The sequence below is a fragment of the Podarcis muralis genome, chromosome 11 (assembly GCF_964188315.1).
Source record: "Podarcis muralis chromosome 11, rPodMur119.hap1.1, whole genome shotgun sequence".
Classification (NCBI taxonomy): Eukaryota; Metazoa; Chordata; class Lepidosauria; order Squamata; family Lacertidae; genus Podarcis; species Podarcis muralis.
The window spans coordinates 28,069,828-28,087,060 of record NC_135665.1 but is presented as its reverse complement, the minus strand read 5'-3'; the positions used below and the strand labels follow the sequence as shown (position 1 = coordinate 28,087,060).

At 45.6% G+C, this 17,233-nt stretch overlaps 1 protein-coding gene across 1 annotated transcript in view; it reads right to left on the bottom strand.

The window, feature by feature from the left end:
* The window catches only part of SLCO4C1 (solute carrier organic anion transporter family member 4C1), a 38,046-nt gene extending 21,259 nt beyond the window's left edge, over nt 1-16,787 (bottom strand). Inside the window, exons 1-4 of the mRNA XM_028749298.2 lie at nt 16,275-16,787; nt 10,458-10,721; nt 1,754-1,951; nt 151-247 (exon numbers count right to left, since the gene is read on the bottom strand). Of these exons, the coding sequence (XP_028605131.2) occupies nt 151-247; nt 1,754-1,951; nt 10,458-10,721; nt 16,275-16,512 (797 nt within the window). The 5' untranslated portion in view covers nt 16,513-16,787. The remainder of the gene's footprint in view (nt 1-150; nt 248-1,753; nt 1,952-10,457; nt 10,722-16,274) is intronic.
* Nucleotides 16,788-17,233: the final 446 nt, after the last annotated feature.

The following is a 17,233-nucleotide window of genomic DNA, read 5'->3' as shown; positions in this document are numbered from 1 at the left end:
CAGTTCCACATTCAGTGGGTATATTTTTTATCTGTTTGGCATAAAGCTAAAATGTAAAGTTTAGTAACATTGTTGTTGGGGGGTGTAACGGAGTTCTAGGGTAACACTATGGAAGTAAAAGAAAAAAAGAAGAAGAAGAAACCTCCTTGCCTCGGGTGACGATTGAAATCAACATAAATGTTAAGCAGCTGTCCTCCTAATACATAACCGATAGCTGGACCCATCAATGACATGGCATAACCAATTCCTGCAGAGTAGAAAGATAATAGTTTGCATCGCAAGGATCCAAAATGCATTTAGCCTAGATGCCTAAACAGGTTGATCACTTTTAGATTCCACAGAAGCCCACTGAAAGCATGCCGAGTAAGTATGCAGGAGACTGGAGCTGATCCCAGGGGCGAGACCCACATATATTCAACTTATTTATTTTTATCCATTGTGACATTTACACGCCTTCTTTCCTCCAAGGAGCTCAAGGTGGTATACCTGGTTCTCCCTCCTCCCCATTTTATCCTCGCAAAAGGGCATCCAAATAATTTTGTTGTTGTTTAGTCGTTTAGTCGTGTCCGACTCTTCGTGACCCCATGGACCAGAGCACGCCAGGCACTCATGTCTTCTACTGCCTCCCGCAGTTTGGTCAGACTCATGTTAGTAGCTTTGAGAACACTGTCCAACCATCTCGTCCTCTGTCATCCCCTTCTCCTTGTGCCCTCCATCTTTCCCAACATCAGGGGCTTTTCCAGGGAGTCTTCTCTTCTCATGAGGTGGCCAAAGTATTGGAGCCTCAGCTTCAGGATCTGTCCTTCAAGTGAACACTCAGGGCTAATTTCCTTAAGAATGGATGCGTTTGATCTTCTTGCAGTCCATGGGACTCTCAAGAGTCTCCTCCAGCACCATAATTCAAAAGCATCAATTCTTCGGCGATCAGCCTTCTTTATGGTCTAGCTCTCACTTCCATACATCACTGCATCATCCAAATAATAATAATAATAATAATAATAATAATAATAATAATAATAATAATACTTTTTATTTATACCCCGCCCTCCCCAGCCAAGGCCTGGCTCAGGGCGGCTAACAAGCAATAATAAAAACAAGTTGAATGAATGCAACTTAAAAACAAGATTAAAATACAACATTAAAATATTGAAACATTAAAATATTAAAATGCAGCCTCATCACAGGAGGAGAAAGGAAAAAGGAAAAAGAAAGAGGGGAAGGGAATCAAATTGCCTCCAACCCAAAGACCAGGCGGAACAACTCTGTCTTACAGGCCCTGCAGAAATCAGATCCTGCAGGGCCCTGGTCTCATGAGGCAGAGCACTCCACCACGCCGGAGCCAGGGTTGAAAAGGCCCTGGCTCTGGTTGAAGCTAATCTAACTTCCTTAGGGCCCGGGACCACTAGGGTGTTGCTTTTATGGACCTTGAGGCTCTCCGTGGGGCATACCGGGAGAGGCGGTCCCGTAGGTAAAATGAGCTTCATGGCCAAGTGGGGATTTGAATCCAGGTCCTAGTCCAGCATTCTAACCACTATGTCATTTTTTAATATTTTTAGCGCGTGTTCAACCACTTGTAGTTCTGCACACACTGGACTCCCATTGGACTCAGCAGGGCCTACATCCCTTGTAGGCGTGTATGCAATTGCAAGTAAACAAACAGAAGGCACAAGAGGTACTATGGACATTCTTCCAAATATTGATGGATAATCAATATAAATGGGCATTTCTTGAAATAAATTTCAGCTAAGCTTACCTATGTAGACTGAAGACTTGTGCTTGGGGACACTGTCGTCGATGAAAGCTGTTCCCAGTGTGTAAAGAGGAGTCCCACCTGCTCCCATTATCAGCTGTCCCAGCAGGAAAACGTAGAAGTAGTTGGAGAGTTCAGTCTTTTTTAAGCCAGGTTTGCATGTGGCATTCTTAATTGCAGCCAGGTTTACTGGACAGGTATCTGGAAGTGAAAGTTTATTACATCAATGAATTTTATTTGCTTTCAGATGAATTATCATAGGTCTTCAGTTGTCCAAGGTACCACTGAACCCAACAAATGGTGCACAATGCTGAAGAAATGTCAGGTTGCTGTCAGTGGCTCCCGGCTGGTTGCCCAGGAAAGTATAAAGACAAGGAAAAGTTTCTTACCGTCCTTTTTTATTTCAATCTTTACAGAGAGAGGCTATAGAACCCAGCCTCTTGGATAACGGCATTGTCCCGAGTGAATCTCCACCCCCCCTTCTCTTCCACTTCCTCATTCATCATTCTCATCGTCTCCTCTATGGGTGCTGCTACATGCCCACTGTATTTGAGCTCTTTACTCTCCTACTGTTAAGGCTCACTGGGTTCTGGGAGACAGAGGGTCTGGAATGCTTTCTAATGACAAGGTATCAGCTGAGTGTTGTTCTAGCTCTCCCATGATTTACCAGCTTTCCCCCTCATCTGCCTCTGAGCTGCCAGCTCCCTCCAACCCCTGTTGTAAATCTATTTTTGTCTTCCTCTTCCTCCTCCCCGGAAGGGTCAGGCCAGGGAGCCGGTCTCCACCATTCCTCCTCTGCCCAGTCCCTGAGAAGAAGTAGCAAAGCAGCTTTTAAGCTGACATGGGGAGAAGATGCGGGCTGTTCAGGATAACATTCAATGGTTGTTCAAAAAATAATAATCTTGGGTAGCCCATGTGAGGACTACAACTCCCATCAACCCTGATGATTGGCTATGCTGGCTGGGGCTGATGGGAGTTGTAGGCCAGCAACATCTGGAACAGAGCGTGACACTGGAAGCGAGTGAGAATGAATCACAACAACGAAAAGTTAAATGTTAAAATGAAACTACCTTCCAACTTCTGTGCTTCGCCCACCTGCAATTTATATAATATCGCCATTAGAGATAATATCACCATTGCAGAGTGGTGGGTAAGGATTACGAAAATAATAATATCTTATGTACTTTGAACACCTTCTCACACACACAAAAGTGCTATACGTATGTTGCTGTTGTTATTATTATATACAATTATATGGTGCATTTTTACCGATCATCATAAATAACACGACATACATGTATGAAATACCTTTCACAGCGCTGCAAAATATTCACTGTGCATAATGTCAGCACTGCTCCATGAAGATCACTGACTTATCTTGTGGGGATATTTTAACTTTGCTCGATTGAAAGAGTACTGTATTGATACAGCTTGGATATTCATATCCCATAACCAGTGCAGGTTTTATTGACCCAATGTGTATGGAAATATGGAAGGCAAACTTTCAGATGGAACAAAGTTCTTCCTTGGAGAAGGGTCATAGCTCATTGGTAGGACATCTGCTTTGCATGCAGAATGTCCCAGGTTGCAGTTTTCCTGCTCGGAATCACGGAGAGCCATTACCAGTAATTGTGGACAATACTGAACTAGCCAGACCAGTACTCTGCATAAGGAAGCTTCTAATGTTCCTACGTTTTTCTAAGAATTATTATGGGTGCACATTAGTAGCATAGCAAGTGGAATCTGCAACAAAATTTTGCTGTGTATCCTCCTATCTAAAATAGTATTTTTCAGTCCAGCTATTTCCTCTAACCAGGGTGTCCCATTTTGTCATGTCATTCTATGGCTATTGATATTGCTCAGTTTTTATTGAGCTGCTGTTGCTTTTTTGAGGGGAACTTATAAAGTTCTTTTTTCTGCATTCTTTCAGAATCCCTCATGCCCGCTGCTCCTTCCCTCTTGTTTCATTATAGCCCATTTTGACTACAGTCCTGGTGGTGTTTGCCATTCACGTTCACTAGCAAAAGGAGGTATAATAATAAATGCCACTAGAGGGAGCTCCCATTTAATAAATCTGAAGTATGAGAATCATCTATCAAAACAGTGTTCACCTGAAGAAATGTAGGATTTTTAAAAAGAGAGAGGGAGAATACATAATTGTTTTAGACATCTTTTTCCCAAATGAAGTCACAAATTGCTGGTATCATTCATTATGTTTATTCCAATCCAAATAACTTTACAGTGGTGCCTCGCAAGACAAAATTAATTCGTTCTGCAAGTTTTTTCTTCTTGCGAGTTTTTCGTCTTGCGAAGCACGGTTTCCCATAGGAATGCATTGAAAATCAATTAATGCGTTCCTATGGAGACCGCTTGCCAGGCTGGCGGTGCGGAGAAGGGCTTTTCTCCCCACCGCAAGCCTTCAGGACAGGTACGGGAACAGAGGGGAAGGCGCGCAGCGCTTCTCCTCTGTTCCCGGGGCTTGCGATGGGAGGAGGGTTTTTCCTCCCCACCGCCAACATTCAGAACAGCATTCTGAATGTTGGCGGTGGGAAGGAAAACCCTCCTCCCACCGCAAGTCTTCAGGACAGCCATCCGAAGGCTGGCGCGGGGAGAAGGTCTCTCCGCCCCGCCGCCAGCCTTCGGAGGAGCCATCCGAAGGCTGGCGGCAGGAGGAGGTCTCTCCGCCCCGCCCCCAGCCTTCAGAGCAGCCATCCGAAGGCTGGCGGTGGGAGGAGGTCTCTCCGCCCCGCCGCCAGCCTTTGGAGGAAGTCCGAGGACAGTGGGGAAGACGCGCTGCGCTTCCCCGCTGTCCCGGAGATTTCCCTATGGGCTTTCGTCTTGCGAAGGAAGCCCATAGGGAAATTCGTTTTGCGAAGCGCCTCCGCGACGGAAAACCCTTTCGTCTAGCGGGTTTTCCGTCTTGCGAGGTGTTCGTCTTGCGGGGCACCACTGTATTGTACTAGCCATTGGCCATGACAAATCTGAATCAAAAATAAATACAAGCAAAAGGGGTGTCACACCACAAATAATGGTCTCTATTTAGATTTCTGCGTCTCCCTTACAGTTCACTGCTATATTGTCCAGGGTCTTTTTTCTGATCTTTTTGGCCGCCAAGGGAAAAAAGGGCGACTTTGTGAGTCACTGAAGTGTTTACATTGCTAAGAATGTATGCCTATATCATAGCAAGCAAGAGGTAGAAAGAAAGGCCTCATATTTTAAGGGTTCCAGAGTGGAAAGGCAGGGGAAAACAGCTCTCATTGTTAAGTCTAAAGCAGACCAGCCTGTGTCAAAGATGCGAAACAGTATTTGCCAATCCTCTGCATGTCCCCGCCGCCAAATACTACGGTAACTAACTAACTAACTAACTACCGTAACTAACTTTTCTGGGAAAGAACCCCACCAAATAAGCCAAGTGAAGAAAAGGGTGGGCTGTGTTAACTTGCATAGTTAAAGGTTAAACTATCATTTTTATTTTGAAAAAATCCCAAGTGCCTTATTATGATCAATCAAATTGTCACAAAATAGCGGGCAAACTTTTGAGTCCACCAAAACTCTTCATCAAGATGGATATGTTAAGCAAAGGGGAGGAAGATGGGAAAAAAAAAAAACCTAGTTCAATACTGAATCCATAATGTCCGCTTTGATTAACAATTCATTTTGTTATATAGCTTTAGAGGGATGCTGCTTTGGCAGTCAAGTTTGTTGATGATACAAAAATAAAATAAAATAGGGTGGCTAAAATCGCATGGGGTTGTAAGGAACTCCAAAAGGATCCCTCTAAACGGAGTGAATGGGAAGTAAAATGGCAAGCGCAATTCAATGTAAGCAAGAGATGCACACTGGGGTAATAATAAGAAGAATAAATCCTAATTTCTCATGTATGTTTATCAGGTCTGAACTGGGAAAAGACCTTGAGGTGACAGTGGATAGCTTGAAGATGTTGACCCAGTGTGCAGCAGCTGTGAAAAGGGTGAATTTCATCCTAAGGATCATGAGGGAAAAGATTGAAAATAAAACGGCCAAAATTGTAATGACATAACACAAATCTAGAGTGCAACCACACTTGGAATACTGTGCATAGTTCCAGCCACTGCATCTCAAAAAGTATATGATGGTGCTGAAACAACGTCCAAGAGCAAGTCCCCTATGAGGAAAGGTTACACTGTTCTCTTGGGGGGGGGGGTTAGTTTGGAGAAAATCTAAGTGGGAAAATGATAATGATGTATATAATTTTGCATGGTATGGAGAAAGTGTAAAGCAAGTTTTTCTCCATCTCTCATGATACTAAGAGTCACAGCTGTCCATTGAAGTTGGATGCTGGAAGATTCAGAATCGGGACAAAGGTCCATCTAGTCCTGTATCCTGTTCTCAAAGTGGTTAGCCAGCTGCCTAGGAGAAGCCCACAAAGAGGGCACTCTCCCCAAGAGGCAGTGATGGGCACCAACTAGGAGGGCTTTGAAAAAGGAATAAACAATTTCATGGAGGATAAGGCTATCAGCAGCTGCTGACCACAATGGCTGTGGTCTACCTCCGCTGCCAGATATTTAGTTGATAGAGCAGAGTCATCTGCCTCTGAGTGACTGAGAATCCCACCTGTGGCGTTCACTCTTGTGCTCAGGTCCTGCTTGCAGGCTTCTGCTTGGCATCTGCTTGGCCAGGGTGAGAATAGAATGCTGGACGAGATCAGCCTTAGTCTGATCCAGCAGAGCTCTCCTTAGTTCCTTAGTGAGGTTGTCTTGAAGAGTGCCTGAACTCTAACCCTGCTCTGCTAAACTCATTTGTGTGGCAATTTATCCTCCTAAAAACCTTGCCAGTTTGAATGTATAATGGGGGAAAGCGAGTCTGTGTCATCCGATATCAATGAAGATGAAACGTGCTTGACCACTGGGCTAAAAGATGATGCCTCAAATAGACGTATTAATTTGACTCTTCCCCATCTGAAAGTCTACTAAAGCCTCGTTCTACTGCACTTCATTTACTTTGTTTGGGGCGGCAGGTGTTCCTCAGTGACTGAAATATATGAAACCCTATTGATATCTACCATACCAACTGCCTAACACTAGCTAAGGAGCTATAGCAAACTTACGCTGTGTACACACTACACCTTTAAAGCACATTTGAAGCACATTCTTTCTCTCAAAGAATTATGGGCACTGTGGTTTGTTAAGGGTTGTTGGGAATTGCAACTCTGCAAGGGGTAAACTGCACTTAGCGTAACTCTTTGAGGGAAAGAATGTGTTTTGAATATGATTTAAAGCTATGGTGTGTACACAGCCTATAGACCAGAATCTTGAATGCCAGCCATTAGATGTAGTATTTATAATTTCTTTTAGTTCAGTTCAAGTATTTTTCCCCGCACTCTTCAGCCAACGAGCCTCTCAGTGGGGCAACCTGTTCTGAAACTCAACGTGGCCTCCTTCCAAGCAGCCGGTTGACTACAGAGCTGTGTTTGCAATGCTCTCTGTCAGGCACCTATTCAAAGACGTTGGATCCTTCCCTACTAGGCAACCTTTCCCAGCACTCATTAACTCCACTTATGATAAAGAGTAATGGGATTATGTTTTCTTCTGCCAGATTCTCACAGAATAAGAAGATTACAGAATTTCACGACAATCCACTTGTAAAAAGAACCAACAAGAAAATAAAGGGGAGCTAAAGAGGAGCAGCGGGAAACACCCTTATGGAGACCACTTCTTTCACAAACAATATTTCATTGCAACTGTGGGAGGTTAACTTTCATTTACATCAACAGCTTTGGTTTGCTGGTAGGCAGCCGAAAACGTAATGGTCTCTAAACTGCAAGAAGTGAGATGCTTCTGATTGAAGTGTCCTATTCCAACCGTTTGGGTTCCCTTTTTCCCCTCTGTTATGGGATAGAGAAGCTCCATAAGGTAAAGGTAAAGGTACCCCTGCCCGTACGGGCCAGTCTTGCCAGACTCTGGGGTTGTGCGCCCATCTCACTTAAGAGGCCAGGGGCCAGCGCTGTCCGGAGACACTTCCGGGTCACGTGGCCAGCGTGACAAAGCTGCATCTGGCGAGCCAGCGCAGCACATGGAACGCCGTTTACCTTCCCGCTGGTAAGCGGTCCCTATTTATCTACTTGCACCCGGGGGTGCTTTCGAACTGCTAGGTTGGCAGGCGCAGGGACCGAGCAGCGGGAGCGCACCCCGCCGCGGGGATTCGAACCGCCGACCTTTCGATCGGCAAGCCCTAGGCGCTGAGGCTTTTACCTCCATAGAGAGGCTCCATAGCCTTGGTTAAAATGGTGGTGCTAATAATGCAATGCAATAGTACAATTATGCCATTTATATGTTATAACACTGGGACATAGCTGTCAACCTTCCCTTTTTTTTGCGGGAAATTCCCTTATTCCAGCGCCATTTCCCGCTGCTTCCCACTGCTATCCCAGATTGTTTGATATCCTGTAGACTGTCCCCAGGACAGGTGAGGCTGCTGATCCCTTATTTTTGAGGCTGCTGATCCCTTATTTTCAAATCTGAAAGTTGACAGCTATGCCCTGGGAGCATCTTAAAACATAACTTTAAGAATTAACTGAGACACCTTTTGTGTCAGGGCTAGCCCAGGGTGTTTTGCCACCTTAGGCAAAATTAAGAATGCTGCCGCACGCATTCACACCACCTGAGGTGGCCTGGCGAGTAAAGGGAGGTGGGTGGCAGTCGTGGCATTCAGGTGGGTGGGTGGGCGGGCGGAGGGCGAGTGGATCCACCACCAGTGGATGGATCTGCCACTTGAGGCAACGGGTGGGCCATCCCTGCTTTGTGTTGTCTTCTGCTCTTCATGTAGAAACTCACTACAAGTCAGCTAATGGCAGAAGACCATTTTTATTTTTGATGAGGCTTGGAAGCTCTCACAGACTAGGTATTTAACTTCTTCACCCAGGCATTACCTCTCTGAGCTGGCCTTCTGGGTCATAGCTGTTTCTCTTAAAGGTTAAAAAGAAAAGAAAAGTGGTCTCTTAAAGGACCACCATGCTAAATATTTAGGTGATAATGCATATATTACATACACCCTTAAGAATCAGAAATACGTAAAAGGGTATCTAATTTTTTAAAATTCAGCAAGTGCAAACACTGCGTGCAACACACTTAAAAAAAAAATCTGCACCCATTTCTGGCACTTATTGTCGTCCAGCAGCTCTCCCTAGTCTGGGCTGCAAACTGCTTTTAGTTTTAAAAGCGAGTTTGATGAAAGGAACTACAAAAGCCAACAGGCCAGAGAGAGAAAGAGAGAGAAATTTAAGAGGAACAAGGAAAAGAAGGTAGAAAGCCACTAAGACAAAACCAGGCAGGTAGACAATTCAAGGGAACTCTAAGTAATAGGAGCAGATGGAGTTCACTGGAGTTAGACAAAGGTGCGCATTCAGAGTCTCTCAGGCCTGTCTCTGGTTACAAAGTCCTGGGATGCAGACTCCCTGGCAGGAGAGCCTGTGGTTAATAAATACTGCTGTGTGAGAGCAGGAAACAGTGGAGTGGGTGTCATGTGTGCTCTCAACCCTGCTGTCATGCCCTCACCACTCCTACCGCGTGCCAAATTATAATTTGTTTACTTCATCATGAATAACTCAGAGTAGAAAGCAGTCCAAATCTCCAGAGCCTCACCCCTTCCTCTGCATAGCCCCACCTTAGGTTCACATTATTGATTATGATAGCATCATTCTATGTATTTATGTATCAATCTATTCAAATACTGCTATATCCTAAAAACAACAACAAAGCGGTTCATGACTATGATACTGATATACAGTGAAAACCACACAGGTTTCATCTAAATTGCCTGCATAAAGCTGGGCAGCATAGAAAATTTATCAGCAGGCATTTAAAGGTTGAAACAGAAGGCACCTGCTGAATCTCTACTGACAGAGCATTCAGTGGGTCTTATTTTATGAGCATGGTGGAATCCATCTATTGGCTTTTACATAAAGGTAAATTGCACACTAAGCAAAACAAGAAAACCCCATAGATAAATGTTGTCAATCTCAGGTATAAAAAGGAGGGGGTGGGAAACCGTTCAAAAACCAAGGCGCGGCTTCTGAAAATTGTTCGAAAACTGGAACACTCACTTCCGAGTTTCAATCATTTGGGAGCCGATTTGTTCGCAAGGCTTTTGAGATCCCAGGTATGTCTGTATACGAAATGTATAAATTCAACTTGTGTTTTGATCAGGGGTAGGCAACCTAAGGCCCGTGGGCCGGATGCGGCCCAATCACCTTCTCAATCTGGCCCGCGGATGGTCTAGGAATCAGTGTGTTTTTACATGAGTAGAATGTGTCCTTTTATTTAAAATGCATCACTGGGTTATTTGTGGGGCCTGCCTGGTGTTTTTCCATGAGTAGAATGTGTGCTTTTATTTAAAATGCATCTCTGGGTTATTTGTGGGGCATAGGAATTCAGTCATCCCCCCCTAAAAAAATATATAGAGAGAGAGAGAGAGAGAGAGTCCAGCCCACCACATGGTCTGAGGGACGGTGGACTGGCCCATGGCTGAAAAAGGTTGCTGACCCCTGGTTTAGATGATACATCAATAGATAGATGATAGATAGATAGATAGATAGATAGATAGATAGATGATAGATAGATGACACACACACACACACACACACACACACACACACACACACACACTGTATATCCAGGATCCATATCTTCAAAAGGACAATGAAAGAAACATTTAAAACATAAGAACTTACCTTCTGCTTTTTCCCCGTATATATATGGTCCAGCAGTAAAATGTGGCAGGCAAAAAACAAGTGCTCCTAGTGCTATCAAGAAAGATGCAAAGGCCAGCCATCTTGGTTTGTGCCCTCTTTCTCCATAGAAGGATATAAAAAGGCAGAGCAAACAGAAGGAAATGTCATAGCCGGAGGAGATTATACCAGTGAGGGAGCTGTTCAAATCATAACGCTTCTCAATGGTGGAAATGCTCACGTTTACCAGTCCGTTTACCACAATGCCTAAAAGAAAAGAGAAATAAAATCAGATAATGGAAGGATACATTGATTTTTTTATATATATAATGATAGCAACTTTCTACATGGGCTCCCTTGTCTCGCAAGACAGACAGATGCCACCAACAACAACATGGGCTGGGTAACGTTCTGCTCTTTATACGTCAGTATTGTTCCCCCAAAGTATTTTATTATTGTGAAATTGGTACAATGATTTGAGCCAAAATATACACAGTGAAGTAGTGGGAGCTGGGGTGTATGCGTGTGTGTTATTTACCGATTCACCATTTCAGACACTGCTTAGAAATGCAAATGATTAAGCAGTATATAAATGCCGGGGGGGGGCAGAATCGAGATAAATTGTTTTTGTTAAGTACTGCCATTCACTATAATAGGGCAAATTCACCCATATTAGTTGCCACCAGTGCATTTTTGAAGCGGCACATGCCGGTACTGCCACCTCTTCCCTCCTCTGCGCTACACCTTTGCCTACCGCCACTGCTGCCGGTCACTGCAGACAGTTATTCAGCCCATGGTCTGAGTCGATTTCCTATGAAAGCTGCCTATTGTCAGTTTTGCCATTTGCTGTGGTTGTCCTGTCACTTTAAGAGTTGCATACACCCTGTACACTTAAAGCACATCACAAACACACACCAAGAAAACAATATTGGGAGCTGTGATTTCTTAAAGAGTCCTGGGACCTATAGCTCTGTGAGGGGTAAACTATAGCTCCTGAGATTCTTTAATATTTAAATGTATGGTATGTACACAGAGCTGTCTTCAAAAACACTGCTGTCCAACTGTCCAACACCTTGGTGGATTAAAAGAAAGTTTGGACTATGACTTCAAAGCTTGCAAGCAAGAATTCTCAAATTGCATTATTCATTTGTTAAACAAATTACTTGTGCAATTAGCTCTTCATGGGCAACTACTCTATTATTTTGTATATTCAGGGTTCCCACTAAAGAATAATTAATAATCTTAAAAATTAGCAAGTTTTATTCCCTCCAAAGCCCCATAAGACCAACATGATTTCATGCCATCTGTTCTGGAATGCAGTACAGTGGTACCTTGGGTTACAAACGCTTCGGGTTACAAACTCCACTAAACCGGAAGTAGTACCTCGGGTTGCAAACTTTGCCCCAGGATGAGAACAGAAATCGCGTGCCAGCAGCATGGCGGCAGCAAGAGGGCCCATTAGCAAAAGCGTGCCTCAGGTTAAGAATGGTTTTGGGTTAAGAACAGACCTCCAGAATGAATTAAGTTCGTAACCCAAGGTACCACTGTACTGCAATGTCAGTCCAATAACATGGAAGTTTTCTCAAAAGTCCAATTGAGCTCCTAATTAATTATATTACTTTTAAATGATTTTGTAAGATATGTGAATATAACCATCTAACTTTGAGCCCAAAAGATCACAAAGAATCATAGAATCATAGAGTTGGAAGAGACCACAAGGGCCATCGAGTCCAACCCCCTGCCAAGCAGGAAACACCATCAGAGCACTCCTGACATATGGTTGTCAAGCCTCTGCTTAAAGACGGAGACTCCACCACACTCCTTGGCAGCAAATTCCACTGTCGAACAGCTCTTACTGTCAGGAAGTTCTTCCTAATGTTTAGGTGGAATCTTCTTTCTTGTAGTTTAGATCCATTGCTCCGTGTCCGCTTCTCTGGAGCAGCAGAAAACAACCTTTCTCCCTCCTCTATGTGACATCCTTTTATATATTTGAACATGGCTATCATATCACCCCTTAACCTCCTCTTCTCCAGGCTAAACATGCCCAGCTCCCTTAGCCGTTCCTCATAAGGCATCGTTTCCAGGCCTTTGACCATTTTGGTTGCCCTCCTCTGGACACGTTCCAGTTTGTCAGTGTCCTTCTGGTCTGTAATACAACTCAGTTAAGACTGGTCTGTAATACAACTCAGTTAAGCAGCTCTAGTACTGCAACTTTTCAGGTCAGCCTCATTCTGGTCATGCAGCTGCCCAGTTCTAAATTGTCTCTTTTGAAGTTACAGATGTAGAATTGTAAATGAATTGCAATCTCTAAAAACTGCTTAGGCCAATAGGCAGAACTTGTTTTTCAGGCCCTCTGCCCACTGATGTGACACATCATGCCTTGTAGAAAGTCTTTGGCTATGTATGATTCCTGAAGGAACAAAAACGTGCCTATGTGTTGTTCGCTTTCCTAACATTTAATCTAATGTGTGGGAGAAAGCTCATCCACACCCACAATGAAGAGAACCCTTAAAAGCAGGAAAGAAGGTGGAAGGGACAGGGTTAAGAAATGAGCCCATCCCTCAGCACAACCTCAACTCAATATGAGAGAAGGATGGGAGACTCCAATTCACTTCTACTTCAAGTAACACAAGGTCCCATCATCTCTGGTGTGGGTGACACTGCCTTATGGCTCCATCTCACACTGTTTCTGCCATGTCTTGCATACAGAAAATGTGTGTAACAGACTGATGGAAGGAACTTTATCTTCAATCAATCCACCTCATGTGATTTTCTGCATACAAATGTTACCAGAGCGATATGGGACAGAGCCACAAGGAAGTGCAACAAAGCTGCCATTGTAACGCAAGAACTGTCCTTGTGAAATTCGATCTCTTAGCAAGAGACAGTCAGTTGCTGGTGTATACTCAATATCGCATTACTACCACCTTGGAAGACTAATAAAAATGGCCAGTCTTATCTGTAAACATAGTGAGGATTCAAATCCAAAGTTGTGGCTATAAAACTGGGGAGGTGGTTCTGCTGAACCCAATAGCTTTGAGTGTCCCTGAGCTCAGAGAGTCAACCGTCCTCCTGCACCTTGAACCATTGTTTTCAGCAGGTCATTCCAGGACTTGGCAGGGGAAAGTTGTGCCTGCGAAAAGTACCTTCATCTCCACAACTGTGAAAGGACACCAGAGCACTTCCTGAACTGTTAGCCAAATTAACACATAACACAGGAGGGTGGTAACAGGCTGGCACCATCAGCAGGCTTGGCATGGGCCTCAGGAAGACATGGTGGCACCAACACCTGGGTGACTCCCGCTGCTTCTGGAAGAATCTCCCTCCAGTGGGTGTATGGGTGATGCCAGAAGGGGGGACAGGGGACAAGCAGCTCACCCCCACACTTGCCCTCCCATTGCCGGACTCCCATTAAAATATACTGTTGTTTTACTTTATGTTAACTTCTGGGACACAACTTGCCCACCTAGAAATATGCTTTGCCATTTCTGTGCCCCCTTCCATCCCCCAAATTTTTTCCCCTGGTGCCACCATTGAGTGCGTGGGTTGCATCTTCCACTGTGTTGTGTTTGTGTCTTTGCCCCAGGCAGTGGGAGCTTCCTTGTTTTTTCTCCTTCACACTTAAACTAGGCAAGCGAGTTGAAAGGATTGGCCCTCTGCTCAGCCTCCCACAGGGTGTCAGTAAAGGATTAAGAGATAGTTGGTTCTCTGGCAGGTAGGGAAGTAGGTGGTGGTGGTAAGGAGAAGTTATGGCCTTCTCACTAAGAGCTTTGTCCCACAGATTCCTAGTATATTTCATATGAAGAGGTATATTCTCAGATAAAGGCCTTTTTCCATTTTCTTGGTTTTAAATAGGCATGCAGCCTATTTTAAATAGGACTGCAGTCTCATTTTATTTTACAGATCACAGATGTTATAGCCTGGATGGATTGCTGGTTAGAGTGTTGAACCAGGACCTGGGAGACCCAGGTTCAAATTCCCCCTTAGCCATTAACCGAACGGGGTAATTTTTCGCCAGTCGCGATCTCTCGGCATAAACTACCTTGCAATGGTGCTGTGAGGACAAATGGTGAGGGGAGAGAACGATGTACAGTGCCGTGAGTTCATTGGAGTTCATTCAGAAATGAAACAAATACATAAAGATAATACACACGTTGTCCATCCATACATTTCACAGAATCATAGAATTGTAGAGGTTGGAAGGGACTCCAAGGTTCATCTAGTCCAACCCTCTGCAATGCAGGAATATACAGCCATCCCATGTGGGGATCAAACTTGCCATCTTGGCATTTTCAGCACCTTGCTCTAACCAACCGAGCTATCCAGGATGAGGGTAACAGAGAGCTCCACCACTGGGGATTGAGCAAGCAGCGGCCACAGCCACAAGGAGCAGTTGCAGCCACCCCTCACCTGCCTGCTTCCTCTGAATAGAGGACTATAAAGAGCAGTGGCTGAGTTGCTCACTCACATTGCTGCTGCTGCTGCAGGGACAAATTGGAGCCAACTTAGCTTAGTGGGAGAACACAAAAGATCCCAGTTTCAATCTCCACATATGGAAAGAAAGAACTCGCTCTGAAACATTGGAGTTAGTGTAGGCTGGGGCAGGGGGCTAACCCACTGCCCTCCAGATATGGTTGGACCACACCTCTCATCATCCCTGACAAAAACCAGAGTGGAGTATTGGTTAAAGTGTCAGACCAGGGGCTGCGAGACCAGGGTTGAAATCTTCACTCAGCCACGTACCTCACTTGAGCCAATCGCTGCCTCTCCGCCTAACCTACCCCACAATGCTGTTTTGCGGATTAAATGAGATGGGAGGGAGAACCCCATTTGCCACCTCTGGCTCCTTGCAGAAAAAAGGTGAGGTATAAATGTGATGAAATAAATAAAAATAATAAAATAAATGGTCTGTGATGTCAGGGTTGGTAGGAGCTGAGAGCCCAGCAACATCTGGGTTGTTCAGTTGATTAGAGTGTGGTGGCAATAAAGCCAAAGTTGAAGGTTCAATTCCAATATGGGATGGCTGCATATTCCTGCATTGAAGAGGTTTGGGTTAGATGATCCATAGCGTCTCTTCCAACTCTATAAATCTAGGTTGGCCACTCCTGGTATAGGTCACACTAAGCCTACTAGAAGGACCAGTGGCCGGATTCAGTTTGTGGTGCCCCCAAACCTTGAACCAGTGATGTGCATATAATTATAGAACCATCGAGTTGGAAGGGACCCCAAAAGTCATCTAGTGAATTTTAGTCCAACCACGTCCATTGCCAAAATCTTGCCCAGAGTGAAATACGAGAGATCCCTTCAACGCACAACCTTGAAGGACACCCATGATTTGGGGGCAGGGCTGCCAACTTAAATATGGAGGGCAGGTAAACCCCACCCCACATCATAGATCACAAGACATGGTGCACACATACCATTTGAATGGCAATGCCCATCAATAAATATTCGAGGGGTCTTGGTCCCCCAAGGAGTTGGCTCCTATGTTTGGGGAGGTGGTCGGGGTGCAGGTGGAGGAGGAACTTATGGTTTCATCAAACCATCCAATTGTACAGTTGGAAGGGACCATGGGGCTGAAACCTGAGATAAAGAGTTTCCTTCTCTACCAACTGAGCTATCCCAGGCATTTGATCTGAATCCTCCCCCCCCCCCGCCCTCTACTTGCACTTTCTTTTCCATCCGCCTTCCTCCACACCACCGTAACCCATGCGCCACAAGGGCGCACTTGACCACGCACGCCTTGGAAGCCTTGCGAGGGGATCTCCGTTTCCTGGGAGGGGGGGGGGAGAAAACCCCTCTGCCTTCTTTTCTCCTCACCTTGGAAGACGGAAAGGAGACTGTAGAAGAGCAAGTAGCCCTTGGGGTTGTTGCAGACCTGCAGCGCGGCGGGCGCGAACCTGCCGATGCCGCAGAGGTGCTCCTCCGGGTCCAAACTGCAGGACGCGCTCAACGCCGGATGGCCGAGGCGGCCTGGGGAGAGCGCCGCCCGCTTGTGCTCGGCGCCCTCCGGGCTGGAAGGCTCGAAAGCCGGGTTGTCCACGCCATCTTCGTTCATGGCGCGCAGCCCAGGAAGGACCTGAAGCACCTGCCACCGACTTCCCCACCCACCACCGTCTCCGGAGACTCGAGGCCGCCGGGTCCCAGCAGCAGCAGCAGCCTCGGCTGCTCCAAGATCAGAGAGCGCGCGGAGAGAAATGGAAAGAGAACAGGAGGCGGTGTGGCAAGGAGACCGTCCCGGTTTAAGGAACCGGGAGGAGCTGCAGAAACCCGAGGATGAAACTCCCCGGGAGGTGGGGACCTCTTGGGGAGAGATGGCGAGCGAGCGTGGCTCTGCTGGAATGACCAGTTTTGTGTGTGCGCGCGTTTTCCCCCGCTCACATGGCCAAGGCGACGGTTGTCCTCGTTCGGCTCACCTGCGCGTGAGGAAAAGGCGCGCAGGGCGCAGCCTGAGGAGCAAAAGGCCACAAATAAGAACAACAGAACCACTTTCTTCCTGGTGGACGTCCCTCTTTCTCTCTCTCACACACACACACACTGCCTTCCAATAGTTTCAGATTCTTCAAGGAATAAAAGAAATAAAGAACAGGGAACCTGTAGGTGTCACCAACGTCCACGCTAAATGTTGCATCTCCTAAGGTGTTTTTGTTTTTGTTTAGAACTGCCACTCAGCTCCCCATATTTCTTTCCTCATGAAACTCACAGCCCTTGCCATGTTGCCACATCCCTAAGCAGGTGAAGCGCATGTGAACATGTTGCAAACGGGTATGCGAGTATAG